We start from the raw sequence: 27,100 nt of genomic DNA, 5'->3' as shown, positions 1-27,100 counted from the left end.
ACAAGACAGAGGATGTTGTCCAGAGCCCTTAGCTTTCCTGAGCCTCAGTTTTCTTATATCTGAAATGGAGGCCGTTGTACTGTCCACTCAGAGGTCCAGGGGAGGACTGGGGGCATGTGACGCGTACGGTTGCCTGGCAGACGGGAAACGCTCACAGGACGTTCTCAAGGAACTGACAGCCTCGTGTCGAAGAGAGGCTCTTTACATTCGTGTGCAGTTATAGGAGCAGGAGACCGGGTTCTGCTAATAGAATAACACAAAAGTTCTCATGCAGCAGGAAGATTCCTTCCAGTTGAGGGGCTAAGGGAAGGATTAACGGAAGGGCGGGAGCAGCGCTCGGCCGGGCCTCGGAGGGCGGGTGGCATTTTAGCACGCGGAGATGGTGTGCGGTGTTGGGTGTGTTTGGGGCTTACTCCTGAACCTCGCTGGCAAAGCTTGACGGCACCTGAAGGACAGCGGTAAGAGATGGGGCAGGGAGAAGCAGGGCCTGACCGCGGAGGTCCTGCGGGCAGTGCTGCGGGGTGCTGGTGGGGAGCAGTGGGCCCCTGCTCGGGTGTCGCCAGAGTCTCTTTGGCCTTGTGCGTAGGAGGGTGTGGTGACTGGGGCCTGGAGGCAGGGCAGGATCCTAGGGATATGGAGCTGGGGTCTGAGCAGGGATGGGAACGGTGCAGAGGGAGAGGACAGAGAGGGGCTCAGGGAAGAGAAACAAACTGTTGCAGCCATTCATAGAGATGAGTGATTTCTTCACAAAACAAAACAACACCAGAAAGCAAGCGGCCTTTCACAGCATGTCCGCAGCCCTGGCCGTGGTCAGCCGAGGTCTTCTGGGCAGCGTAGTGCGCTCTCGCGGGTAGTCTGGACCTTTCTGAGCTGCCCTGTGGGTGGACGTTGAGGTGGTTCGCAGATCTTCACTGTTAACGTAGCGTAGGGACTCGGGGATTTACATTTAAAATCTTGACGGATGATGCCACTTTCATCCCAAAGTTTTAAAAATGTGTCTGCACTGGGGCGCTGGCTGGCTCAGTCAGTAGAGCATCCGACTCCTGATCTCAGGGTCGTGAGTTCGAACCCCGTGTTGGGAGTAGGGGTCATTCAAATAAATGAAGCTTAGAGCAATTTGTGTGTGGTAACATGAAGACTTTTGGCCAACAATGGACATTACTATTATAAATGAGTTAAATAAAAAAATGCACGTAGGGTTTCTGTTGTGGGTTGTAGGCGTGCTGCTTCCTTGTTTACAGTGTCAGGCAGCGGGAATTTCCGGGCCTCGCTGCAGTCTGGCGTTTCCCTTCGTGCTCTGGCCGAGGGGTTCGGTCAGTCAGAAGTCAGAAACAAGTGCAAAGCCGTCTGCACGTTCACATTCTTGTTCAGGACTGCACCCCGGGGCTGGCCTGTAACCTTCTCCGCTTTCTTGTGTTAGGGCAGTTTAATTTTAACTCTTTGGGGGAAGAGCATAACATACTGATAAACGTCTTTAGAAGTTTTATCTGAGATTTTGGCTTTTTTGAGAATCGGTTCCTGCAGCGGGTTAGCGTCTGCACAGTCTACGCCTGGTACCTGTGGCCACACTCCTCAGGCCGGGGGCGTCCCCTTTCCCTCTCCTGCTCTAGCCGCGTTTCCCGGCCGGCGGCGAGGCTTGTCCCCGCGCTTCGGTAACGGGAAGCACAGCCTTGTGGTTGCCTTCGTGCTTCCCTGGTTGGATATTTTTAGTCATTTGTGTCCTTCTGTGACTCTTCCATAATCTTGCGCATTTTTCTGTTAGGCTTTTCCTGCGTGCGGTGGTATAACTTCTGTTTTCATTTTCAGTTTGAATTTCCTGGTCAGTTGAGTGCAGGCCCCAGCACCAGAGTTCTTGGGGCGCGGCTGGTTTCTTTGTGTTCCGGCTGAGGGCGACGGTCGTGGGTTTGGGGCCACGCCTGGGAACCAGTGCTGTTGGTCTTGGTGTCCTCTTGCTTTGGCTAATTAATTAATAGCTGCTGACATTTTAGGGCCTGCTACAGTTTGGAAAAGTGCTCGGTACCCCTTGCCTCTTTTAGCTTACACAGGCTTTTAGGTAGTTCTTGTTAACTGGTTTTAAGTGTCTCTAGTAGTTCTCAAGACTTTCTGTCATACCTGCTGATTTTCACAAAATGTTTGAGCCAGTTTGTCGTGTGTTGTGGGGTATTGGGAGAAAACAACCTCAGTACCCTCGGCCAGAGTTAGCTTCAGAGGTTCTGTGGGTGCGCTGACCCTTTGCGTATCCTGCAGGGGAGTCTGGCTTCTGCAGGGCAAAGCCTTGCCTGGCAGCTCTTAGACACAGTTAAGGAGCACGTGTGCTGGTCTCATGGAGCGAGTAACTTCTGTGATCACGTTGTCGGTACCAAAGCAAGGGGGGCAGAGGCTGGGGCTGGGCTTCTGTCTTACTGCAGTCAGGAGCCGCCGCCTCCCTCCTTCCTCAAGCACACAGTGGGAAGGTGTGTCCCAGGTGGACACGCTGTGACGTATTTATTTTTAACAAGGTTTTGCATGATACGCACAGCATATCATTAGCTTTTTAGAGCAACTCTGTGAGTTAGGTAAGACACTTTCTAGACGGGTTGACTGGGACTGTGGGGGGCTGCTTAATGTCCCAAGGCCTTGCAGGCCTTAGCTGGCAGAGCCTGGGATCGAACCCTGGGATCAGTTCTGTCTGGTAGCAGGTGAAGCTCTGCCCGGCCTTCTGGACTGGCTCCCATACTCTGCAGTACAGTGCTGTGGTGTGGGGGCAGTGTCGTCCCCGAAACCTGGAAGGGAGGGCCAGGTTCCAGAGCTAATTGGGTCTGATTCCAAGTTCCTGTTCATTGGTGGGATCTTTTTCTTCTACACTGGCGGTATTTCTGATCATTTTAATAGTGGACTTTTATTTTTTAAATAGCTCAAGTTTAACTTTTATTTCTGTAGTTTCAAAATTGCATTTTAAAAAAGACATAAGTTATATCCAAAACACTTAACGTGTGCTTTTCAATGTAGAGACCAGAATAAATACAAAGATGCCGCTAATCTGCTGAACGATGCCTTGGCTATCCGCGAGAAGACTTTGGGCAAAGATCATCCTGCGGTTTGTATATCTGGCTCTTTCCTTTTTATATTTCATTTTCCCTAATTTTTTTTTTAACCCAACTCATTTTAATATTAAACTCAACAGGGAAGATTTAAGAGCTGCCCTTTGACTAGAGGTGCAGGTAGGAGTCCTCACTCGCTCAGTCCCCGCGCTGAGCTCCGGCCCTGGAGGCTCTGATGCTCGGCCTGTGCGCGTGCACGCTAATCTGTTCATCACCACTGCTGCCCGTGGATCACGTACTGTATTTTTTTATCCGAAATCAAATTGCATGTACTTCTCTAAATTTTTTTCTAAAGAATTTATATTTTTCTTAAAATCTGGCCAGATTTGCAAGCAGATCTGTGTTTGGGTTGGCTTTGTGGCTTCCAGTGAAATTTTAAAAAAAAAAAAAAATCAAGATCACGGTGTTGATTGTTTAATTTTAGTGTCTCCGGTTCACTTAGTGTAACCTGTAGCGTGTTGTGAACTGCCCTTTGCTTTTCACCGAAGTCCTGCCCCTCGCTCCGTGGAGAGCACGTCGCTGAGCGCGTGAGACTGAGGTCCTGCCGCTACCGCTGCTGACCGGTCTCTGCTCGTCCCTCCGTTGGCAGGTGGCGGCGACTCTGAATAACCTTGCGGTGCTTTACGGCAAGAGAGGGAAGTACAAGGAGGCCGAACCGCTGTGTAAGAGAGCGCTGGAGATCCGAGAGAAGGTGCGGGCAAGGGCGCGCGCTCATCTTGAGAGGCCGCGTTTGTGCTTTCTGGGTATTCCAGGTTTTGTGTTTTGAGGAGTGACCCCTGTGGTACGTTGTGACTGACCATTTCCTGGAAGTAACTCACCTGGTAAAGGCTGAGGCGGACGGCCCACTCAGACTGGGGTTCAAAAGGAGTGAGTGGGTGTTCAGGGACACTGCGTGGTGCAGTCCTTAAGTGTCCGCTCTTGGTTTTGGCTCAGGTCGTGATCTCAGGGTCGGGAGATCGAGCCCTACATCGGGCTCTGTGCTCAGTCTGCTTGCGATTCTCTGCCCTTCCCGCTCCTGCGCACATGCTGTTCTCTCGATCTCAAAAACAAAGAAATCTTAAAAAAATAAAAAAAAAAGGGTTGGGGGAGTGGGTTCGGTTTTCGTGCCCTGCCTGCCTGATGCGGCCTAGAAGTGACTGCAGGAGGAGGAGCCCCTGAGGACTGGATGTGGAGGGCATCTACCGTTTGACAGTGGGGCATGTGCTTGTGGATAAGAAAAACATTGAAATTGAAAAATGAAGTCACCAAATACGCTTATAAAGCTTAAAAAATGAAGTGATTTTCAGAACTAAAGTTTGGCTGGGAAGTACACATTCCATCGCTGTCCTGGGTATTAGTCCAGCGGCTGCAGCCTGTGCCAATTAGGTGTTGGGGAACCGTGGCTTGGTAATCTCAGCAGGCAGGGGGCTCTGGTGTTAGGTCCAGGCCATGAATGACCAGGGGTAGTATTTTAAATTGATATTTTCTGTGATTATTTACCAGTGATACTGCAAGGTCATTTAATTTTTGGCCGTATGGTGAAATTGGGAAAGGGGAAATAAAAGGGGCACCTCATCAAATTATACAGGAAAACTTTTCTCATGCCACCATCTGCATGATACCTATGAGTTAAAATGGTCAGATTTTGAGCGGACTGGGGTGAAGTCGAGGAGAACCCGTAAGTACCCGGTGAGGGTCCATGAGCTCTGTTCAGTCACTGCTGGGTTTATTCATGCGCAGTTGCTTTCGTTCACTCACGTCGTCACGCGTGTGGAGCGTTCTGGTCGGTGAGAGCTGGTGGGCCTGCTCCTTGCATGGGGCTCGGCTGCCCTGGCTTCCGGGTTAGAGCTCTGGAAGCGTGCAGAGCAGGGACTCCTGCAAGCCCAGGGTGTGCGGGTGCACCGGGGACGGCTTCCCACAAGTGCTGAGTGTTGGAACTGGGTCTTAACGTAAGTCCCCCAGGCAGGGCGGGGGAGGGCATGCAGAGCGCGATGGGCAGGCGGCATGCCGCACTGGGGACATCGGTGGGGGCACGAGGTTAAGAGAATGAATGGTTTTTCAAGGTAGTAGGGAGGTGGTTTAGTATTTATTCATCTGTGAGTCAACACTCTTCTAGGTACTGGGGTTACGCTGGTGTAGGAGATAGAATTTGTACTGTCGTGGCTCACATTACATACACTGGGCAATGCCGGACTACACAGGTAAATAAGATCGTTTCGGGTGGTGATACTTGCAAAGAAAGAGCAACCAGGGTGCCCGTGAGTTAACCCGGGCGGAGACGGGCTGAGGCTCCCTTGAACTGGATGGAAGGAGGTGTCCCCTCTGAGGGTTGAGCAGTTAGTGGGGGGTAGGGGGGCCTGGGAGAAGGGCACCAGGCATGTGGGATGGACGCTCCAGGAGCCCTGAAGGTGGAGTTTGAAATACAAGGGCTGTATTTTGAGTGGGTGCGAAGGACCTTCAGGCCTTAGCAGGAAGGGATGTGCAGGCTGAATTCGAGAGCTGGAGATTCCCTTCGAAGGTTTGCATGCGTAGGAGAGAGTCTGGTGCCATAGCTCGGGCCAGAAAGGGCTCTTCCAGAACTTGGGCGTCATATCGTTATAATTTTTATACAGCCATTTCCTAGTTTCAGGCCGTGAGTTCTAATGGTACCTGTGCCAGCCCCCGCGTGGGGTTACGGTAAGGATGAAAGGCTGAGAGTGTGTAGGGAAATCAGTACATCTCTTTTTACCCAGCAAGGGTATGAGTTCTGGCTGTTTTTCTTTTCTTTTCTTTCCTTTTCTTTTCTTTTCCTTTCTTTTCTTTTCTTTTTTTTTTAAAGATTTTATTCATTTATTTGACAGAGAGCCCAAGTAGAGGAAACAGGGGCAGAGGCAGAGGGAGAAGCAGGCTCCCCACTGAGCAGGGAGCCCAATATGGGACTCCATCCCAAGACCTTGGGATCATGACCTGAGCTGAAGGCAGCCGCTTAATGACTGAGCCACCCAGGCGCCCGTCTGGTTTTTTTTCTTTGTGTATAGCGCGGGACTGTGGGCCTGGACGGTGGGCACAGCCATGGTTGTGTTGAGAAAGGACCCTTCTCGTAGTGGTTGGAGAACAGACTGGATGGCACTAAAACAAATTGATGCTTCTAATATACTCTTTTTTCTTCGCAGGTTTTGGGAAAGGATCACCCCGATGTTGCCAAGCAGTTAAATAACTTGGCCTTACTGTGCCAGAATCAGGGCAAGTACGAGGAAGTAGAATATTATTATCAAAGAGCCCTTGAGATCTACCAAACAAAACTGGGGCCTGATGACCCCAATGTGGCCAAAACAAAAAATAACCTGGTATGTGGACAGAAGTGCCCTCTGTAGGTAGAGCCCCAATGCTGCCCTTTTGACCTCTGAGCTTTGTGTCACTTAACCTGTAGACAGGAATGTGTCTTCTCTACATATGAAGTTACTAAGTACTTTATTTTATTTTAAGGCATCCTGCTATCTGAAGCAAGGAAAATTCAAGCAAGCAGAAACACTGTACAAAGAGATTCTCACTCGTGCACACGAAAGGGAGTTTGGCTCTGTAGATGGTAAGGACCCTCCCTGCTTTCGCTTCTGAGCAGACACGGTTGTTCGCGTGCATTAAAAATGGTGATTCCCAGCTGGAACTCGGTATTACCCAAGTCATCGTCTCATTTTCAAGGTAGAATTTAATTGAATTTTAGAAATGATTTTGCCAATAGCACTTAGAGGAGAGGATGTGACACAGTCTGAGTGTCATGGGCTCATTCATTCGTTCATCTGACATCCAGTGAACACACGTGGTCACCAGGTACTCAGTGGGTCGCGTGCCTTGTGGTCAGGGGTGATGGGCCAGCTGCCCCCCCGTCTTTCTGCATTGCCCTCTCCGGAGTCCAGGCTTTGCTCTTGCACAACTCAGAGCACTGACCCCAGAAAACCTCTCCGGAGGCATCAGTGCTCTGTGGATTTACTGTTATCCTGGTTCTCCCAGTGCCAGCAGGGACAGTAGCATCAGCACCACGTGGGACCTGTTGGAAATGCAAACGGTTGACTCCATCCCAGGCCTGCTGGGTTATTTGACTGTCTAAAAGAGCCAAGGCCTGTCTCCATATTCCTTAAAGTGCTGTGGGTACTTAATATACAGTTTTGGGATAAATATTTTAAAAGATTTAAAATGTTTAATGCAACAGTTTTATTTGTGTGTTAAGTAAGGCATTTCCCCCCTGCGTCAGGTGTTCCATAAGGCGTTGGGGAATGAGGAGTGTTGTTACTGGTGTGCAGGAAACCTGAGGCTGCACAGGGAAAGCGGTTTTGCTTAATAAATGTTTTCGTTTATAGAGAGTTTCTAGAAACCACTTGGGAAAAGTCTTTGGAGTGTATTAGTTTTTTTCCCTCCTTCACTAAGTGGAACAGTAGGTCCTTTTTACTCTCCGTGCACAGGAGGCTGCGGGCTCAGCGCGGGAATCGTGGGTGGGAGCAACAGCCCGCCCCCAGCCGCAGAGGCCGGTGCATTGTGTAGTGATTCCAGGGCATTTCCTTGATGCCTTTTAAAAAAAGCTCTGTTCTTGGGGGCTACTTGTTTCCATAAGATTCGCTGGCTTCTTTTCTAAAAACAAAAGCATAGAGTCCAGTTGAGTTCTAGTGAAAGCGGCTTTCCTGTGTTTGCCCTCCGTACAGATGTCACATGCAGGACACAAGGTGCAGATGTGTCCTGCTGCCGTCCGCGGGTGCCCTTCAGGCTCCCGGGCCTGCTGGTCATGGTGCGCCCGCGCACCGGCGTCACTCTTGGGGTCCCCGCCCGTGCGCCCTTAGCTCGCTGCGGGCTGGCTGCCGTAGCGGTTCGCGTCACTCGATAGCTCCGACTGCGCTCCGTGCTGTTCGTAGGCCTCAGATACCGTTCGCTCTCCTAAAGCCGGTATTGGAATCGGGTTTCAGCTTTCTCCTGTGACGTGGCGAGTCCTGATCACACGAGGAGCCGTGGACTGGTCTTCCCAGGAGGCAGTCTCAGTGTGTGGGCGTGTTTCCTTTTCCGAACAGTCCGGTGAATTTCAGGAGTGAGGACGCGGTAGCCGAAGTCGCTTGTCCGAGGTCTGGTCGTCAGTGAGGATGGTGTGAGCACCGGTTTCTTCCTCTGGAACTTGAGATCGGTGCTTGTAGCAGGAATCCTTGAAAGTTCACGCAGAGAGGGCATGTGAAAGTCACCCGTGATTCCAGCACCCAGATACACCTAACCTTTGTAGTGTCTTTCTTTCTGTGCTGGTTGGTTTATGTGCTTAAGCCATACTTCACTTACAGTCATGTTTACTTATCTTCCTTCATACTTGCCCCTCAGGCATTTTTCCCTATCAGGAAAATTTGTCAGAAACTTCACTTTGAGCTTGCTTGTGCTCCGTGGTGTGGGCACGCTGGTCGTGTAGAAACTTACGGAGTGTCATGGTTAAGGTTCTCAAAAGTTAAGACGACTTTAAGAGAATATTGATCAGTATCTTTCTCCGCTCTGCTCCCAGCAACTTACCCTTCTCTTAGCCCCTGTTTAATGCTGGCGTTCTGGAGTTTGGAGCACCCCCCAGCGGTGTGTGAGCATTTTAGGGGCCCCGGCGTATTTGTCCACTTCTTTGACAGCTGCCTGCCCTGCGTGGGTACATGGGATTGTGTGTCTGTGTGTGTGTGTTCACAGTGCTGCACGTGGACGGCCATCTGCTTGTTTCTTCCGCCCTCGTAGGCTCCACCGTGAACTTCCTCTGTCCAGGTCCTAAAAACTAATGCCTAAGGAGGCTCACATGAGAAACGAGAACTTGGCAGTCGCTGAAACTCGACAGCCTCTGCTCGTGGGCTCTGTCATGCTGCACTTTCATAGTATGGTATTTTTTCTCCCCTAGATGAAAATAAACCCATTTGGATGCACGCTGAAGAAAGAGAAGAAAGCAAAGTAAGAATATACTATTTTGAGAGGTTTTCTAAACTGGTTATATTGTTTTTAAGGTAAATATTCATTTGTTATGATTTAGGGAAAGCAAAAGGACGGGACATCTTTTGGAGAGTATGGCGGCTGGTACAAAGCCTGCAAAGTTGATAGGTATGTCTTTTTTTTCTTTATAAAAAATTTTACTTATTTTGTGGGGCGCTTGGGTGGCTCAGTTGGTAAAGCAACTACCTTCAGCTCGAGTCATGATCCTGGAGCCGAGAGACCCTGCTCGGCAGGGAGTTTGCTTCTCTCTCTGACCCTCCCCCTTCTTAGGCTCTCTCTCTCAAAGAAGTAAAATCTGAAAAAAAAAAAAATTTTTTTATATATTTTAGATTAGATAGAGCAAGAGCAAGCAAGTGAGCAGGGGGAGAGGCAGACAAGGAGGGAAGGACAGACTCCATGCTGAGCGCAGACCCTAACACAGGGCTCGATCTCACGACCCTGAGATCATGACCTGAGCTGAAATCAAGAGTTGGACGCTTAGCCGACTGAGCCACCCAGGCGCCCCAGTAGGTATGTCTTTTGGACTGAAGAAACAGAACTGTCCTGGAAGGTGCTCGTGCTTTAAGGTCACCTTGTAAATGACTGAACGTAGAAAGTTCCTTCAGGTGGTTCGTGTGCACAGTCTCCCACGTTGTTCTCAGGTTCCAGTCAGGAAACCCGTAACTTCGTAATGAGGTCATGTACCTACACAGAACTCACTGCAGTGTTGGTGAAATTCGGCTTCGGTCCAGTACCACGGCTCTGCCCGAGGCCAGCTGCCAAAGCGCAGGAGGAGGAGGTAACGAAGTAGGAAGCCAGTATGTATGCAGGGTGGCCTTGGAGCAGACTCTGGAGACGGCCGGACTCTGCAGGACTCTGCAGTCACGTGTCTGGCACACGGCAGACCCCCACTCCTCTCCTTGCAGCCCTTGGCACCTCTGGGGACTGTGCGGCTGCAGGGGGCAGTGTGAGACCCTCCCCTGTGAGCCTGCGCTGCCCGCACCTCTGTTTCGTCTCCCGACTTGAACACCTTCCTGGCAGACTTTTCCCCCTCATAACTGTAACTTCCCCTAGAAGACCAGTCTACTGGTCACCTGTTCTCGGAAAGTTCTCTGAACCCTCTTCTGGGTTCCCCATAGCACTTAGCATAAGATCCGAAATTTATAGGCTTTATGTTTTCCATTGCTACGTAAATGTCTCAGAGACCTGGGGTATAGCTTCTTTATTTCTGTGCCGTAAGCGCTTGTCATGAACAAGAAAAAGAACTGTGGAAGGACGCATGTATGTGAAAAGCACCTAGGTGTATTTTTAGGTTTATTTCTAGCTTTTTCTAAGATTGCTCTGAGGAGTGCAGCAGCGCCCATCCCCATGCACGCTGTTCACTCTTCACATGTGTGGCGCTCGCCTGCCTCCGGCCCTTTGCGCTTGCTCTGCTTCCCCTCTGCTTGTGGACAGGGGGAGGTGTAGAGCAGCATCAGACACCGCGTCCTCTTTACTGCCCAGCGACAGAGCAGCTCTGCTCCGGGGCAGGCACGATGGTCCTCAGACCCAGCACACACGCTTCTGTTGACGGGCTGGCGGATGGTGAGAGCGGCTGCGGCCTGCAGAGAGCACACGAGCATGTCGTGCTGGCTGCGGGGCTCAGCGCAGCGGGCCCTGGTCCTGCAGAAGGCTCCGCGGGAGTGTCGGGGGCAGCCCCACTGCTGAAAAGTAGGCAGGTGGTCCTTTGGGAGAGAAGAACTTTTCAGAGGGACGCCTGGGTGCTCAGTTAGTTAAGTATCCAACTCTTTATCTCAGCTCAGCTCTTGATCTCAGGGTCTTGAGTTCAAGTCCCAAGTTGAGCTCCATGCTGGGCGTGGAGCCTGCTTAAAAAAAAAAAAAAAAAGAACTTAATGGAATTTTATAGTTTAAAAAAGTACTGTAGAAATTTAAAAAATACTTCTCGCAAACATGTTTGTCAGTGCTTTAGATTTTGTGCGGTTAATAGTAGTTCTAAAACTTGTATTTAATAAGTCTGTGTATCTTACGCTTTCTTACAGTCCAACTGTTACAACTACTTTGAAAAACCTCGGGGCACTTTACAGACGTCAAGGCAAGTTTGAGGCTGCAGAGACATTGGAGGAAGCCGCCATGAGGTCCCGTAAACAGGTCAGTGACCTGCTTCTGTTTTTAAACTCACCTGTTGGGCCTTCGAGGGTAATGACTCTCTTTTATATGACTTGTCAAAAGCTTGATTTAGAAACAAAATATTTTAGTTTGCGCAAGGAAAGTTATATTGTTTAAAAGGCTTAACTGTAACACCAAAAGCACAAGCCGCAGAAGAAAAACTGGATCAGTTAGATTCACCAGCATGAATTAGAAATGTTGGTGCACTTAGGACACAGGAAGGTGAAGACCCCCACAGAAATGGGTGGGAGTATTTGCAGATCACATCCGATGAGGACCTAGTACCCAGAATGTGTAAAGATAGAAGGATCTCCTAGTTTAGAAATGAGCGACGGAGCTGGATAGACGTTTCTCTGCTGACGGCACACGAATGCCCACACGCGTGTGAAGAGACGCTCCGCGTCCCTCGTCAGCAGGGACGTGCAGATCCGACCACTTCACAGCCAGAGGCGGGGACGGCGCGAGTCCAAAGCGGACAGGAAGTAGCAGGTGTGAGGGCAGGACGGAGCGGCGGGATCCCCGTGTGCCGCCGGTGGGCTCTTGTGGGCTGGTGCGGTCACTGCGCACTCAGCAGTCCGCTGCGAGGTCGGACTTGGGCTGAGATGCCGTCTGTGGAAGCTCGGGAACGGCGTGCTTGCTGCCCCGTAGCGGGGAGGCTGCCTGGTGACGAGCCATGAGCCATAATCCACTACTCTGCGCGCGCGCACCAGCAGGCGAGACTACCTAAAGGGGGTTTCTTTTCGGTTTCGGTTTCTCTTTGGAGGATCGGAGAGGCAGGTGTGAGTTTTTCCCTTTCCTCCGTGGTATGTATGTCGGTCATCGTGTGCTTGTTTATGGCCACTTTTTGTCTGAGATTAAAATAGCCCATATATGCCTGAGAGCTCTTTTCTTTCAAAAGAATCTGTGCAGAGTGATGAGGGCAGACCCGGTAGCAATGCTGTCTCCCGCCCGTGCCCCTTTCTTCAGGTCTGTCACCCTTCGGGGGGTCCTCGGGCTCTAGAGGGCTGCGTGGGGGAGAGCGCCCTGTGGCGTCGGCAGCCTCCTGGGGGCCCGGCTGTGTGCGGGCCGTGCTGGGGAAGCCGGGTGGCGTAGGCCGTCCTGGTGCTCAGCCTGGCCTGAGGGTGTGCCCACCGCTCATCTTCAGGAGCCTTGCCAGTAATCCGGGCTTCGTTCTCAAGTGCCGGGATAGTGTGCATCTAGTGAGCCAAGTCTGGGGCCAGTAGTTGCAGGAATTTAAAGGAAGGGGTTGGCCATGCTTTACCGGGAATGATGCCCTCCTGCCGGCTGAGGGGCCACGTCTGCCTGACTGTCAGAGTCCCAGCGGCACGGCGTCTGCTTGAGGTGTGTGCCTGTTGGGGAGGAAACTCGGAAAGTCGGTGCAGGTGTCACATTTGCAGGAGCTGCTGGGGTTAAAATCCCACTTAGAAGAGGGAACGTGTCGCGTCTGGGTCTTTCGAACTGAAATGCGCGCGGAGAACAGTCCGGCCATGTTGGTGGTGCGGGGATGTTTAGCCCGCGTGTGCGTGGGGCCCTCCCTGCCGAAATGAGGCGAGGGCTTGCTGCTCTCCTCACTCCCTGGTGGGAGTGTTTCCCAGCATCCTTCCGCGAGGCTTGGCGAGCAGAGAAGTGGAGGGAATTGCACGCTTGCACGCCTGCCTCCCGATCCCGTTGTGGATGTTGGTTGCTCTCGGGCACGACACCCCCACTGCTCTGTCCACCGGGCCTGTTCTGGGCACAGCGTTTCCTTGCGAATACTTACGTGTGCACATCGCTCACGGGGGCCCCGTATTTGCTGTTTTTTTAAATTTGAGGTAAGCTCTGTGAAGAGTGAGATGTCTTAAGTGTATATTTCTGAGAATCACTCTTCTGTGTTTAAGTGCTGTTTCTGGGTGTTTCTTCCCCGGGAGAAGCTCAGCTGTCCTCGAAGTCCTCCGTCAAGCTTCCTTCTAACGGCTCCAACCCTTCCCCCCTTGCCTGGCTCACAGGGTCTTGACAATGTTCACAAACAGAGAGTAGCCGAAGTGCTGAATGACCCCGAGAACATGGAGAAGCGGAGGAGCCGGGAGAGTCTGAACGTGGACGTGGTCAAGTACGAGAGCGGCCCTGACGGAGGGGAGGAAGTGAGTATGAGCGTAGAGTGGAACGGGGTAAGTACAGTACACAGCCCTGGCGTGCTCAGGCGGGCGCTGCTCTGTCGCCGGGAGGCCGCCTGGCCCCGGTGCCCAGCAGGACTGCTGTCCTGCCGTTTCCTCTGGCTCACGTGCTAGACACTGTCCTTTTCTCAGATTAAGTATGAATTAAGCTTTTTGTAAGTGCTTACCTTCTGCTAACAACGGAGTCTGTTACTTGTTTGAAGTGGTCATTTTCTTCTCTGTAGGGACCCATGAAAGCTGTTTGGCTTCACTTTGAGCACTGAAATGCTGATTGAGTGTCCTGGTTACTTAGAGCCATGAGCCATAATCCGTAACCTGGTTTTATTTTAATATTAGGATTAATGTGGCAGAAAACTAACTTGCTTTTTTCACTTACCTGTTTTCATTGCTAACTCCAGTACTCCTCATGTCACTGACCAGGCTGCTGTAGATTGTGAGAATTACTTTAAATTCCTTAAGGGGAAGTTATATTTCAAACAGAGCCGGCCTCCAGATGAGAGCGCTTGGGGCGGCCGCTCTTCACGGCACCCCTCGGTGCTGACCACCATGTTCCCGCTGAGGGTCCTGTGGCTCATCTCTCTGCACAGTCCTCTGCTAGAGGTTTCGGATCCAGAGCACGTGCCCGGGTTTGGAACATGTCGCTCCTGGCCAGGCTCTGCCTCTGGGTTTCGCTCGTTTGCCCTTGTGGAGGTTCTCGCCACTGCTGTTTCCCCAGTGGTCGCCAAAGAGTGTGTGGCCTCCCGGACATTGTTTCTAGCAAATGTTGGTCACACGGGGCAACGCTTTTGTATGTTGAGCCGGTGTCTTTGGAATTTTGCTTTTACCAGGGAGAGTTGAATGCAGGATTAGGTGCCCCATCAAAATGTTGTATTATTTTTCTTTGAAGTTGCAGTAGGTGTAGTTTGATTAGGTAATTTTGCAGATGTTTTGCCAAATAGTAATCTTGGGCTTTCTTATACTCTTATCTTTTTGAATGTATTTATTTGGGGGATTTTCTGTAGCTGGAGTGGTTTGGTGAGGATACAACATTTTCTACACGATAGTAGAGGCCAAAATTGCAGGGAGGGCGTCTTTTTGACGGTCTTTATCAGGCGGCCGCCTTGCTTTGGTGTTTCCTGTGCCAAGACAACCAATCAGCATCTGCTCTTGCATTCCCCCAGCGGGCAGTAGTCTAACACATCAGCGACGGTGGCCAGGCGTCCTCTCCTGCGTCTGGCCACACTGTGTACTGTACTGCCCCTGTGATTCCTGTCGCCCTGCATGCCTCGCGTAGAGGGTCACATCCCTTCCCTGGTCTGTAGACGCCAGGCTGCAGGTTTTGGTTCTCTTGAATGAAGTTCTGGAGGAACTTTTTCTTGAGACAGTATTTCTAGGTCAATCCTGTCGTGCAATCCCATAAAATAATTTACAGTGCAGAGTTCTGTTACCGTCTTCAAGGCTGAGACTCAGGTGAGGCAGAGCTGGTTTCCGCCCAGTGTGCAGGGCTGGTAGGCGGCTTCCTGTGGGCTTCCTGTGGGGCCTGCTGCCAGAATCATGGGTGCAGAGGGCAGAAGCCGTCCCTCCTCTGAGTGCATTCTTGGCCCTCCTTCCATTTCACATTTTCTGTCTCGCTTTGGACATGCTCACTTAGCACACTCACACGGGGGTGTGGGCACCTTTTTATTTGACTCTTGGACACTAGAGGCTCTGCCTCTTCTCCAGAGGCCATCGCAGGGCTTATCGGTGGGTGGCGGTGGTCCACGGGATGAAAAAACGTAGATCCCAGATCTTAGGTCATCCCGTACAGTGTTCCGGACTTTCCTTGAGCCGCAGAAGGGGCCCTTTCTTCTCAGAGAGTCTGAGATCAAGCAGCAGGCGACTCCGGAACTGCCCAGGGGTAGCGCCTGGGCTGCTGTGCTCACCGCCGGCCCCTGCGGCCCCTGCTCAGACCCGGCCCGGCCCAGCCTTCTCAGGAAGGCCCGGCTCGCTACTTCTGAGGAGGTGGTGCTGAGCTCTCCCAACTTCAGGCCGGACTTCCATTTTCAGAGCGTACTGTGATGGTTTAAGAAGAGGCGATACAGGCAGTACGCACACCAGGACTTTTTTCAAGTCCGCCTGACAGAGGTGCAGGTGTCTGCAGCTGAAGGAGCCCCGTGTGGATGTCGCCTTCAGTCCGGATGTCTGCACTGCGCCCCATGTCAGGCTTTGCCCCGGTGTGAGACTGAGCGATTCAGGCCCCCAGGGTGGGAGTAAGGCGTTCCCTGTGGTGACGAGGCACGTGGTTGAGAGCAGCTGCCACCTGCATCATTTACCTGAGCACGATTTGGGTGCCGGGCCGTCCAGACCAGCTGGGAACAAACTGGGAGTTTAGGTGCCGAGGCTAGACCCATCTTCTGTAATTTCGTATTTCAGCCTGGTGTTCTCTAAAGGTGGCTTCACGGTTCTCACTGGTGCATATTATTCTAGGAACTTGTCACACACTTACAGTGAGAAAGTGCCACCTAGATTGTATCTTATATTGGAGTTCTGCACTAGATTTTAGGTTTTTAAAAAAGGATTTTGGTGCCCTTTAAAAAGTTAACTGCTATCGCAGGGAGAAGCCTTGTGTTGCCGTGTGGGGCAGGCGCTCCTGCAGCGGGGCGGACGGCAGTCCCGTTCTGTTGGCGTAGCTGTGTGCAGGAGCCCGTATATGTGAGGGAGTGTGGTTGGTCCCAGCATTCAGAAGTAACATGAAAATCAGAGGGCAGCGTGGCCCGAGGTCGGGCAGTCTGGGTTCTGATTGTGCCCTGCAGCTGCCAGGAGTCTGGGCCCGCACAGAATTCCGTGCTGTTAAAGTACCGGAAAAGTAAGGTTATTGAAAATACATAATCATTCATATGAAATTTCTGGATCAAGTTTTTAGGGAAGTGCAGTTCTGTTAAGTACATACCATTAAGATGGTGATTAAAGGACTGGAAAATGTAACTTCCTCACGCTTATTTTTGTATAAAGTACACAGAGCTGAAAGTCATTGTCAGGGTAAGTCTGAGTTCTCTCTTCTGGCCCCATTAAAGATGCAAATGTGTGCACAGGAATCCTGTTTGGCCAGATTGGATTCCCTTTACTTTACCCGCTGTGCACATGGCTGCCGTCCCCTCTGAGGGCTGTGGCTACGTCCCTGGAGTCTGGGCCCCTCGTATGCGTGGGATTCCCGTGCTGTGCCATTACGCAGCCGTCCCACTAGGGCCCCAGGAAGCATCACATCCTCCATTCCGTCTTCTCTACTCTGTCCTGTTTCTGACTTGCCAGTTCCTAGCAGGGCCCTTCTGGAGGAGCCCACCCCTCCTGCACCCATGGGAGTGCTTGTTTTCCCAAAGATACTGAATTCGTGCCCAAGATGACTGAGGAATGGGATAGTACAGACTGTTAATTAGAAATGGAGTTAGTTTTAAAAACCGTATTAGGAAGGGGCGCCATCCTGAGCATTAGTCGGTTGTGCGTCTGCCTTTGGCTGGGGTCGTGATCCCCAGGCCTGGGATCCAGCCCTTCATCGGGCTCCCTGCTCAGTGGGGAGCCTGCTTCTCCCTCTGCCTGCCTCTCTGCCTCTGCTTGTGATCTCTGTCAAATAAATAAAATCTTTTCTTTTACTAAATAAAATCTTTTAAAAAATTGTATTAGGAAGACAAGAGTATAACAAAAAGAACAAAGAATTACTGCCCTTCGTTTCTTTTTTTTTTTTTTTAAAGACTTTTTATTTATTTATCTGACACACAGAGATCACAAGTAGGCAGAGAGGCAGGCAGAGAGAGAGGAGGAAGCAGGCTCCCTGCTGAGCAGAGAGCCCGATGTGGGACTCGATCCCAGAACCCAGAGATCATGACCTGAGCCGAAGGCAGAGGCTTAACCCACTGAGCCACCCAGGCGCCCCTGCCCTTCGTTTCTTAGCTTATATGCTACAGTGTTCATTTCTGTTCAGAAACCCACTTCTTTGATGTTAAGGATTCTTTCCTGGCAATATAGAGAAGTAGACTGTTTTTGAAAGAGTTAGAATGCGGGAGACCTCCCAACTCTCCAGCTTTTACTGAATAGAAATCCACCCGGGTTTGGGGTGGGGTTTGGGGTGGGTTTCTGCTGTTGCTCCCACTGGTTCTGGAGGGTGAGTGCAAGGAGGGGGTGGGCAGCCTGCTCCCCCACGCCCCCTTCCCCAGCCAGGTGCTGCCTCCGGAGCCCAGCTCCTGTGCGCCAGCTGCAGGGCGAGGGATGGGGCCGGGGAAGCCTGTGTGTGTCCCACATGAAGTGTTTCCGGAATCTGGTCACTCCCCTGTAGTCTGCAGAGTGGCCGGAGAGGGATAAGGAGCACTGCTATAGTGTAGCGATGGATTCTGAAACGAACTGCAGAATTGTACTGTCTGTGGAATTAACAGTTGAATGTTCTTTCTCTGAAAGAGCAACAAGAACTTATGTTTTCTTGTCCTCCCAGCATTTGCGGGGAGTTGGTAACAAATCTTATTTTTCCATTTTAAAGATGAGAAAAATGAAGCTCGGGCTGGTTAAATGATTTGCTGAGCGTCCCATGGTGAGTCAGAGCGGGCAGGGGCTCGGCCCCTGCTGTCCGGGGCTTCCGTCCGGGACCACTGGGGTTCCGGTCTGCTAGACGGTGCACTGCTGCCTGTGGAAATCCATTTTCTAGAATTAATCTTAATTTGGATTATCAACTGCATGTTTAAAATGTGCTAAAGTCTAACTAAAGTCATTGGTTTTTTCAAGTTTTTGAACTAAACGGTCAGAGCTCTTAAGAGACCGTTCCCTCTGATGGCAGAACTCCACAGGAGTTCAGGGGTGTGAAAGGAAGGATTCCTCATGAAGTTAAAGGTTTGAACGGCCTCTTCTTACGTGCAGCCTTAATCTTTTGGTCACTGTCGATGTTTCTCAATATGGAATCTCCTTTCTGTACAGTTCCTGGACCTCGTGATAGTAAGTATCCTGGAGATTTCTAGCACAGTCTAATCCACGCTCTGGGCGCGGAGTGTTACCTTGATGACAAGAGTGACTAGTCGTAAAAGGCAGCAGACGGCCCCAGTGCCTCTTGGTACTGGGCTGATAGAAGCAGGCGGAAGGTGATCCCGGATACTAGAGGGATGAGAAGCACTGCTGAGATCTGTGACCTAGAAATACTGTAAGCCACGCTGCGTTCCGTGGGGGCTGGCTCTGTTCTCACAGCGGGCTCACTGGGCTCTCTCTCTCCGTTTCTGTCTGACAGGCCTAGCTGCCTCATGTGACGCTCACACTGTCTCCTGCATGACGGGCGGCTCCTCCTCCAGCTTTCCTTCTCTCTCCAGTGCTGACTGCTGTGTTTAGCAATCCCCTAGGATTCTTGTCAGAGCGCCACCTCTCTGTGACTGGCCATTCCTTTCGGTGCTGCTGTCCTTTTTGGGGGGTTCCTTATCTCTGTATACATGTAGCTTTGCCAGATATGTACTTAGTAATATCAACTGTGTTAATAAAAACCATTTACCGTGTGATACATGAGTTTAAGAATTAAGAGCGATTAGTCGTTCACTTTGATCAAAGGTAGTTAGAAGTCTCCTGCAGGTGTTAATGCCGTGGCATGACAGTGACCGTGGAACTAGCTAGGCCGTAGGAATAGGGCATGTGCTGCTCCCGTTGCCCTCTGAGACCCGGAGGGGCTGCCCGTGCCCCGGGCTCTCCCCTTAGGATCTCGCTCAAGTAGCCTTTGCTGTGTAGTCTCTGTGACATTTTGGCAATTTTGCTTTTCTCCACTAATCTTTAAGTGTTCAGTGATTTGTGTATTTGTGTCTTTCTAACTTCTAATAAACTCACTCCAACTGACCCGTGTCTTGGTGTCTGTCTGCCCGGTAGAACGTCTCACTCTCTCCGTGGAATGCGGCACTGCGTAGCTTCTTGAAGGAACGGGGCTGCTCTTAATCTCACTGAGTGATTCATTCTGAGAATAAAAGTTGCTCATACACACAGTTTTTCAAACTCTGGTTCTTGATTTTCATACCCAGATACCGGCAAATGTTTCACTGAGTACCTGGGCCACTTATGATGACAGCTGGACACCTCCTGCAAGGTGTCAGGGGGGTTCAGTTACTGTATGGAATGACTTTTTTATTTAATTTCCAACCACACTTACAGTCAACATTTAATAAAACTTTTTAAAAATGTACCAAAGGGGTGCCTGGCGGGCTCAGTCAGAAGGGCGTGTGGCTTTTGATCTGTGGGGCTGTGCGTGCAAGCCCCACATCGGGTGTAGATCACGCACGTGTACACGCCTCAGTAAACCTGATGAAATTTACGGAAGAAGCAGTACACCTAAGTGTGCTGCCTGTACACGAAAGTGTTAAAAAAAAGCTGTCTCTGTCAGTCCTCACTGGTGTGGGTCCAGTCCTGTTAAACGGGGACCAGATGCTTGTTTTTATTAAATGTGGAATTTGATTTGGGTGATCTTCCAAGAAGCAGCCTTAATTTTCTTGAGACTTATCCATGTGTGACCTTTTGTTCCACCCAAACAGCGATATGATTTTTGGGGATATTATTTTTTGTTTGAACTTCTTCATGGTCAGAGGTTTTCGTGATCATTGGATTGTCTTGACTGAAATTTAAAGTGGGTAGATGTCTATTAAAGTGTACTTACAGACGAGGCAAACGTAATTTCTATAGCAACCGTATTGCCAGCAGGTCACAGACACGTAGGCCAGCTGTGGTGTGAGTTCTTGTTTGCCTTCAGCGTTGCCTCTCAGGAGGCCAGGACGGGCCGTCTGCAGTCTCACATGTGTTCACGTCTCTTTCAGGACGGCACGGGATCTTTAAAGCGCAGTGGCTCCTTTAGCAAACTCCGGGCTTCAATTAGACGCAGCAGTGAGAAGCTGGTTAGGAAGCTGAAGGGAGGAAGCTCTCGAGAGAGTGACCCAAAGAACCCCGGGTAATTATCTCCCTGCAGCCCCTGCTGACCGCCCCGCCGCGCGGTGTCCCCGCTGCTGCTCGCGTCCCCGCCCCGGGGCTGGAGCGGCTCCCGTGTCCGCTGGGGCTGGCAGAGAAGCACCGCGCAGCTTCCGCGCAGAGGCTGGAAGGGCGGGGCTTCCCGGCCTGTGCGGTTCTGCGGTTTGTTGCTGCGCGTCCAGAAGAGCCGTAGCACCGACCCGTGGGAGCTTTGTATGAAAACACTGACCACGTTCACTTGTTTACTCTCGGTAGCTGCTCCTTCTTTTTAAATTACTGTTAGTGTAAATCCTTCAAAACTAGCTTTTAAAATCTTTTCAAAATCGGAGCAGTAGCTGTGACTAGGAGACTCACAGGCGGTAATGCAGGGAGAGTAATGGTTTTAAGTAGGAGCGCAGTTGGAGGACTGGAGTGGAAGGAGTTCCTTTGGGAATTGAGCAGAGCAGCCCAGATTTTCCCTGTGTTTAAAGGACGGAGACTCATGAGTCTTGGAGTCTTTTGAACAGTAACATTGAAGTTGTCAAAGGACTTCGGTTCGGAGGCACTCTGTTCTTTGCGAGACGCAGCGGAGCGTTAGCGGTCTGCCCCGGTTTCTGGGTTATTTCTGGCGTGAACAGCATCTTGTCTGGGACGCGTTTCTCACGGAGGCCCTCTTTTGTCAGCTGTTTTGTGAAACTCCTTTTTAAAGATGGAGTCTGAGTAAAACGCCGTTGTCCGAGTGACTCCGCTTCCCCGTCCGTGGGCAGGGAGTCTCCCGCTGCCGGACTGGGAAGCGGGGCCCCTTTGCACAGCGTGTCAGAGACCGGAGGTGACAGGCTCTTCCAGCGGCCTGCTGTGTCATTTTGAGGGGCGTCCCGTCTCGTTCTGGTCTCCGTCACTGAGGGCCTACCTCCTGCACCCCTGGGCCCCCCAGTGTTGCCGCGCAGGCTCAGCCCCCCAGCTGGGGAGCAGAGGCCCAGGTCTGCTGTCCGCCCTGTGCCCCCAGGTGTCTCTGCTGGTGGACACACACATTTTTTGGATGGCGTGTGTGGCAGGACAAGGAATTTGACTTGACTAGGTGGCTGTCACCCTCTTCTCAAGGACGTTTCCAAGCCTGTTTCTGAAGAGGGAGTCTGCGAGCGCCACATGTTTGTTGTGAAACTACCTGGGAGGTGCAGTGTTGAAAGCCAGCCGGGGCTTCTGGAAGGATGTGGGGCTGAGCAGCAGACTGCCGTCCTGTCCTTGTCCTTCTGTCCTGCTCTCGGCACCAGAGCCTGCCGCCCGATGGATGAACGTGCGTCCGGGAAAGGAAATTGCCTTTGGGATAAAGTGCTTGTTTTAAAATACTGACAGAACTAAACGACAGGTCACTCTCTGCCCCATTTTTGTTTTGTTTTGTCTTTGTTTCCTGGCCACGTTACAAGGATCCGAACAAACCGTTGAACGGTTGCGTAGCGTATGGTCCTGGACTGGATCTGATGTGCGGGAGTGACCTGTCCCCGCGGTGCTCTCCGTGCGCCATCGATTGGCTCCTCCAGGCCAGATACGCTGTGGCCCTTGGCGGATCTGGGTGTTCTGGGGCTTTTCAAATGCAGAGTCCAGTTCTGGCACTAAGTCCGTGACATGGCCCTTCCTTCCCACGTGACGGAGCTCAGTTGTCTCCCTCCTGTGCCACCTTCCGTCTCGGCTGTGACGTGGCCGTGCGAGTGCTCCCCAGCATGGGGCTGGCCATGCGCGTGCAGCACGTCGTCACGTGTAGTATTGGAGGTGGGCCCTCACTGAACTTGATGAAAACGTCAATGGCTCTAGGAATTTTGTCCCATAAAATGCATAAAACGGAGTCATCTGTCCTGGTAAGAGTGACTGTGTATTCACTGGACCAGTGGCTCTCAGACCTGAGCATCAGCGTCTCCGGCGGGGTCTGAACAGACCGCTGGGGCCCCAGCCTTCAGTTTATGGTGCAGTGGGCCTGCACCCCCCACCCCTCACACCACTGACCTTTCTAGCAAGTTCCCAGCTCATGCCAGCACTGCTGGTCCAAGACCACATTTTGAGAACCCCCAAGTCGGTGTTCTTCCTGTCCTGTCCACCATGGTGGAAGGGAGGGGTGTGGATGTAGCTTGCTGCGCCAGGGGGAGACTTGCTGGCAAGGTCAAATTGTCTTTACTTGTGTCTTGTAAGGAAAAGAGTGTGAGGAGGAGGGTTCTGTAACTCTCTTAGAAAAAGTCCATTGGCCACTTAAAAAGAATTAAGTGTGCAAGTGCGCCAGTGTGATTTGGTTTGAATTTTCCTTTGTTCTTGAGTAGTGCTGTGTAGAGGAAGCTTGTGCAGAATCTAGCTGCACTGACGTAGAATTCGTGGGGTTGTTGTGCTTGTGTTTGTCCTGGCTCGGGGATTTGGGGAGTGAATTTTACTTGAGGTTAAGTGAATTAAGGTCTTTTTGCTTTTGGTGGAGCTCATTCAGTGAGAATGTGGTAAGTACCCGCCGTTTGCCGGGCGCGGTGCCCATGGTGCTGGCGGCCACTCGGGTGGGGACCTGGGCCCTCGTGCCCATTCCCGGCGCACTGACGTGTCTGGTCGTGGTGACCCTTCACGCGCGCTCGAGCCTCACCACCGCGCGTCAGCTCTCAGAGCAAACGCTCGCACGCACTGCTCCTGTCGAAGCCGCTTCACCGTCGTATTCCTCTTGCAGACGTTTGGGAAGAACCCTGAATCTCGTTATTTTATCTTTCAAAGCTAAGGTGGTTTTCTGTTGGAGGGCATGCCTGCTGGCGGTGGGCGAGAATGGTAACGTGGCTGGCCCCCATCACGTTCAAGGTGTAGGTGATTTGCAGGATGGTCCATCAGGTATTCTAAAGGTGTCAGGTGGGAGAAAAAAGTAAATACACATTCAAATTACTAGATTTCCTTGAAGGTAAAGCCATGAAATTTGTTTCAAATTTTGGTTTGAAAGCAGAGAAATCCTAGCTTCTGAGTTTATTTGGCTAATAAAAAATTTTTCCTTTTAATATAAAAACATAGAAAGTGCACGAGCATATAGAGATGTATCCGATCTTAACACTGAGCTTCAAGAGGTCTTTTACATGATCACAGGGCGAGCAGTGAGTTTGGGGGAAGCGCCAGGCTCCCTTCTTAAAACTGACCTGACGTGCCCTGCGGACTCAGGCCTAGCCAGAGGGCTGGATGGGCAGAGCTGCTCCGCGAGCCAGGTGTCACACGGGGGGCGTGCAACCACGTGTGGGGTTTACACACAGTGTTTCAGACAGTACGTCGCTGAGACAGACACAGGGAAACTGCTTTTTCTCTACTGGAGTTTCCATACAGATACCCCTGGGGCGTCCCTGTTAAGAACTGGGCAGACACCCCAGTCCCAGTGAGATAAAGGCCCATGCTCCATGAGGGATGGCTCCAGGGACTCCGCATGGTGACAGAGGCCTTGGAGGGGTGTCTTTGCTGCTCTCAGTTGACTGACACGCTGGTTTGTCCTTTTGCATGTCCACTGCCCTGTTCACAGCATGAAGCGGGCCAGTTCCCTGAATGTCCTTAACGTGGGTGGCAAGGCTGCTGAAGACCATTTCCAAGTAAGGAGCCCTGCCCCACTCAGTTCCCTTGACTACCTGGCCGAGGCTCGCTGGGCAGCCGCAGGCCCTTCCCGGCACCACTGCCACCTCCGACGGCCTTGGGGACACTTAAGTGTCTCTGGGTCTTCGAGAGGTGGCATAATGATATTTCCGGATTCTGCGTTAATTTGATTACGTGAATTGTGGGAACGTGTGTGTCATGAGCGTTCTCACATATTCACGATCTTTAAATGGTTGGATTAAGCCAATTAAAATTTAAATATTCTGATAAAGTAGTATCAGAACTTGGCCACTTAATGTGTACTATTAATTTGTATGATTTTTAGCCTCTGGTAAGTTTGTAACTAATTCATTGTCCAGTTAAGCTGTTGTTCAGTGTTTTAAAACTATTAGACCTTTACTAATGTTGTAACTGACCCATTGTCACTTTCACACCCAGTCTTGAGCACTTTTTTTGGTGTCCCAAGGCTTGCATGAACCGTCCCCTTCCCATTTGAAACTGTTGGTCCCTTCCTCTATTCTGATGTTCCATTTCTTTCAACATCTGGTGTGACTGTCCGGGTGTGGCCAAGGGCGCCGAGCGAACCAGACAGTCGAACCGGCAGCCGAACTTCGGGCCGGGAGAGCCCTGTGACGGAGCGGTTCCTGCTCGTCCGCCAGTGACCAGAATTCCTGGCCGTTGCGCCTCTTAGCAGCCCCAGTCCGGCTGCTCCCCTCCTGGACACTTGCTGGCGGTCGCAGGCCTCCCTCCTCAGCCCCCAGCACCTTAGGAGCTGGCTGTTCCCAGGGTGCTTTCTGCCAGGCCCCGGGCAGACGTGAGGTGCTGGTAGCGCTGGGCCGTGCGCCCGGAGCACGCCTGCTCACGAGAGCGGAAGGTGTGGTTGTCCCCGTGGTCCCGTGCTCACGTCTCAGTGCTGGCCTGTGCCCGGGAGCGTCACAGTGCCCGAGTGCTGACTTAGCAGGTGTCCTGCTGTGATGGTTAGCGCTCAGACCCCTTTCGCCGGCATCCTCGCCCTCTGGAGTACGGGTGAAGTGTAATTTTTTCATTTGTTTTTTCACGCAGGAACGAAATACTTGTCTGGCGGACTCGCGAGCTCTGAGCGCCAGCCACACTGACCTGGCCCACTGAGGGCCGAGGCAGAGCTAGCTAGAACCCCCGAGACTAACGAAGCACTGAGGCCCGCGGGCTTTGCCACGCCCCTACCCACTCAGCAGGGCCCCCCGCTCCGGGGTTGCTTCCTTTTCTAGCTAGTGCTGTCCGCCGCCTCTTGGAGGTTTGCCCCGAATTCTGTTAAGCTGTCGGTGCTACTAGCGACCAAGAGGGGCCGAAGTGTGAGCGTGAGACCGGCCGGGCGCAGAGGCCCGCGGAGGCCCGCGCAAGTGGCTGCAGCTCGTTGGGAACCAGCCGCTGCTCCCGGGACACTTGTACTCTCTGCCACTACACCAGGATCGGTTGTAAATGTTCACACTGTATTAAGGCTGTAAATTCAGGCTCTGGAACGTCGCACTGCACCCTTCTACACTATGCATCTGATGGCCTCTGGCAGCGCCCCCGGGATTCAGACTGGGTATTTGGGAGCAAGAGAGATGGTGACGCGCCGGTGGGTTTGGTCCCGGCTGAGCCCCGCTCCTTCCGTGCGGCCGCTCTGAGCGCCAAGCACACAGGGATGTGGGTTTATTTTTCAAAAGGTTTTCTTGGTAGAGTTAAGTAGCACGGGGTAGGTTTTGATGGGAGCGTGTCCCGGTCCACCCTGCAGCCCTCCCCGGGACGGACTGCGTGAGGCTCCCTCGTAGGTTTAGAACATTCTGAGCAGATGACGGGGTTTGTGACTGCAGATGGCAGTGGCAGTGAGCAGGGGGACGTCCAGGCCAGCAGGCGGGAACAGGGAGATGCAACCTGTAGGGGAGGGGGTCTGGGAGACGTGGTGCTTCCCGGTGACATGCTGCAGGTTGTGACTTTAATGTTCTATGGTGTCACTGCCAGGACACGTGCTTTTGCCTGTCCCCAGCCACCTCTTCCTCCTGAATTGCACTTTGCCCGGGTACGTGTGAGGGGTCTTCCTGGGGGTCCCCCGGTACTACACGTGTCCTTTGGGGGCTGCGGGCTGGGAACTTACGGAGCGTCCCATCGTTTAAGACCGCAGGAGCACGTGGCTGTGTGCCTGTTCCTGCCCAGAGATCGGTGCTCTGTGTTCTGCCGGAAGGTGCCCGTGGGTCTGGCTGGGGGGCTTCCACGGCCGCCCCCCTTTGCGCAGCGCCCGACTGTCCGGTTGTTGCAGCTTCTGGTGGGCCGGGAGTGCTCTCCAGGGTTGGTTTGCACGTGGGATGGGTTGTGAGATGCTCAAGCCAAGAGAACAGCAGAGCCGTGTCCTCGCTTCCCTTTGAGGCACGGGGGCTGCCGGGGTGTGATGTGACCAGTGGGGAGGGCCCTGGGAGCTGCCCTGTCCCCTCTGTCCGAAGGGCTCCTCTCAGGCCATGAAGCTGATCTGGTGCTTTCGAAGCCTAACTTGTTTCCCTTAGTGACACCAGTGTCTGGAGAACATGGGGCCGAGAACAGGATTTAACGTCCTGCTCGCAGCAGGGGGGCCTTTGTTGAACCCTCCCAGCCTGGGAGCCCTCGGCGCATGGTTCTCCCAGGGCCGACATTGCCTTGTGGGGCTGTGAGGAAACATAGCCGGGGTGAGAGGAGCCAGACGGCCTCCCGAAACCCAGGTCATCGAAACTTCCATGTCTCCGGGGTTGCTGCCTGGAAATCTGTGATGTCTGATTTCTGAACTTGTATCAAAACAGAATGAGCCCGCGTATCCCTACTTCGTGGATTCGAACATTCTCGAAGAGGGCAGCAGTGGGGGTGGCTGTCCCTCCTCCACAATGTTTTCCTTTCCCAGTGAGGGGACCCTTAGAGTGGCAGCCAGCACCCACTGTACATGCTTCCTGTCCAGTTCGAGCCCCCGGCCCGAGGACAGACAGGAGCTGGCCACCGTCTGCAGAGCCCCCTCCACGGCCTGTTAGAGTGGGGGAGGCGGTGGGAGGCCTGGGTCTCCTGACCCTCCCGACTTCCCCCACAGCAGCCTGTGGCGCTCGTCTTGTGTTTACAGTATCGTAGGGAGTCTGTTACTTCCTGGAATTAAAAAAATTCCTGTCATTTGTTTGTTCAGAAAGCTGCTAGAAGTATCACGTAAGATTCAGCGTTTATGGTGACATACTACTACTGCTCCAAAACATCCTTTACGGTTCCCAGAACGTGTCGTCCGTCACTGTAACTTCATAGGATGTTTCTGGAGGCACGTGGCATAGA

At 52.1% G+C, this 27,100-nt stretch overlaps 1 protein-coding gene across 16 annotated transcripts in view; it reads left to right on the top strand.

The window, feature by feature from the left end:
• KLC1 (kinesin light chain 1) overlaps window positions 1-27,100 on the top strand; it is a 57,134-nt gene that overhangs the window by 26,931 nt on the left and 3,103 nt on the right. The window contains exons 6-16 of one of the 16 annotated variants that reach the window (XM_032839594.1): window positions 2,989-3,076; window positions 3,670-3,771; window positions 6,212-6,385; window positions 6,525-6,624; window positions 8,935-8,984; window positions 9,064-9,131; window positions 11,042-11,150; window positions 13,178-13,315; window positions 20,095-20,225; window positions 23,736-23,802; window positions 24,866-25,365. In XM_032839594.1, the coding sequence (XP_032695485.1) occupies window positions 2,989-3,076; window positions 3,670-3,771; window positions 6,212-6,385; window positions 6,525-6,624; window positions 8,935-8,984; window positions 9,064-9,131; window positions 11,042-11,150; window positions 13,178-13,315; window positions 20,095-20,225; window positions 23,736-23,802; window positions 24,866-24,931 (1,093 nt within the window). In that variant the 3' untranslated portion in view covers window positions 24,932-25,365. Of the gene's footprint in view, window positions 1-2,988; window positions 3,077-3,669; window positions 3,772-6,211; window positions 6,386-6,524; window positions 6,625-8,934; window positions 8,985-9,063; window positions 9,132-11,041; window positions 11,151-13,153; window positions 13,316-17,804; window positions 17,856-18,539; window positions 19,130-20,094; window positions 20,226-23,735; window positions 23,803-24,865; window positions 25,366-27,100 lie in introns of those variants that run through there. The other 15 variants (XM_032839593.1, XM_032839595.1, XM_032839592.1 and 12 more) reach the window with 15 other exon arrangements.

Source organism: Lontra canadensis, unplaced genomic scaffold, assembly GCF_010015895.1.
Source record: "Lontra canadensis isolate GAN:19392208 unplaced genomic scaffold, GSC_riverotter_1.0 scaffold108, whole genome shotgun sequence".
NCBI lineage: Eukaryota > Metazoa > Chordata > Mammalia > Carnivora > Mustelidae > Lontra > Lontra canadensis.
The sequence above is the reverse complement of the archived record's forward strand: the minus strand, read 5'-3'. Positions and strand labels throughout refer to the sequence as shown.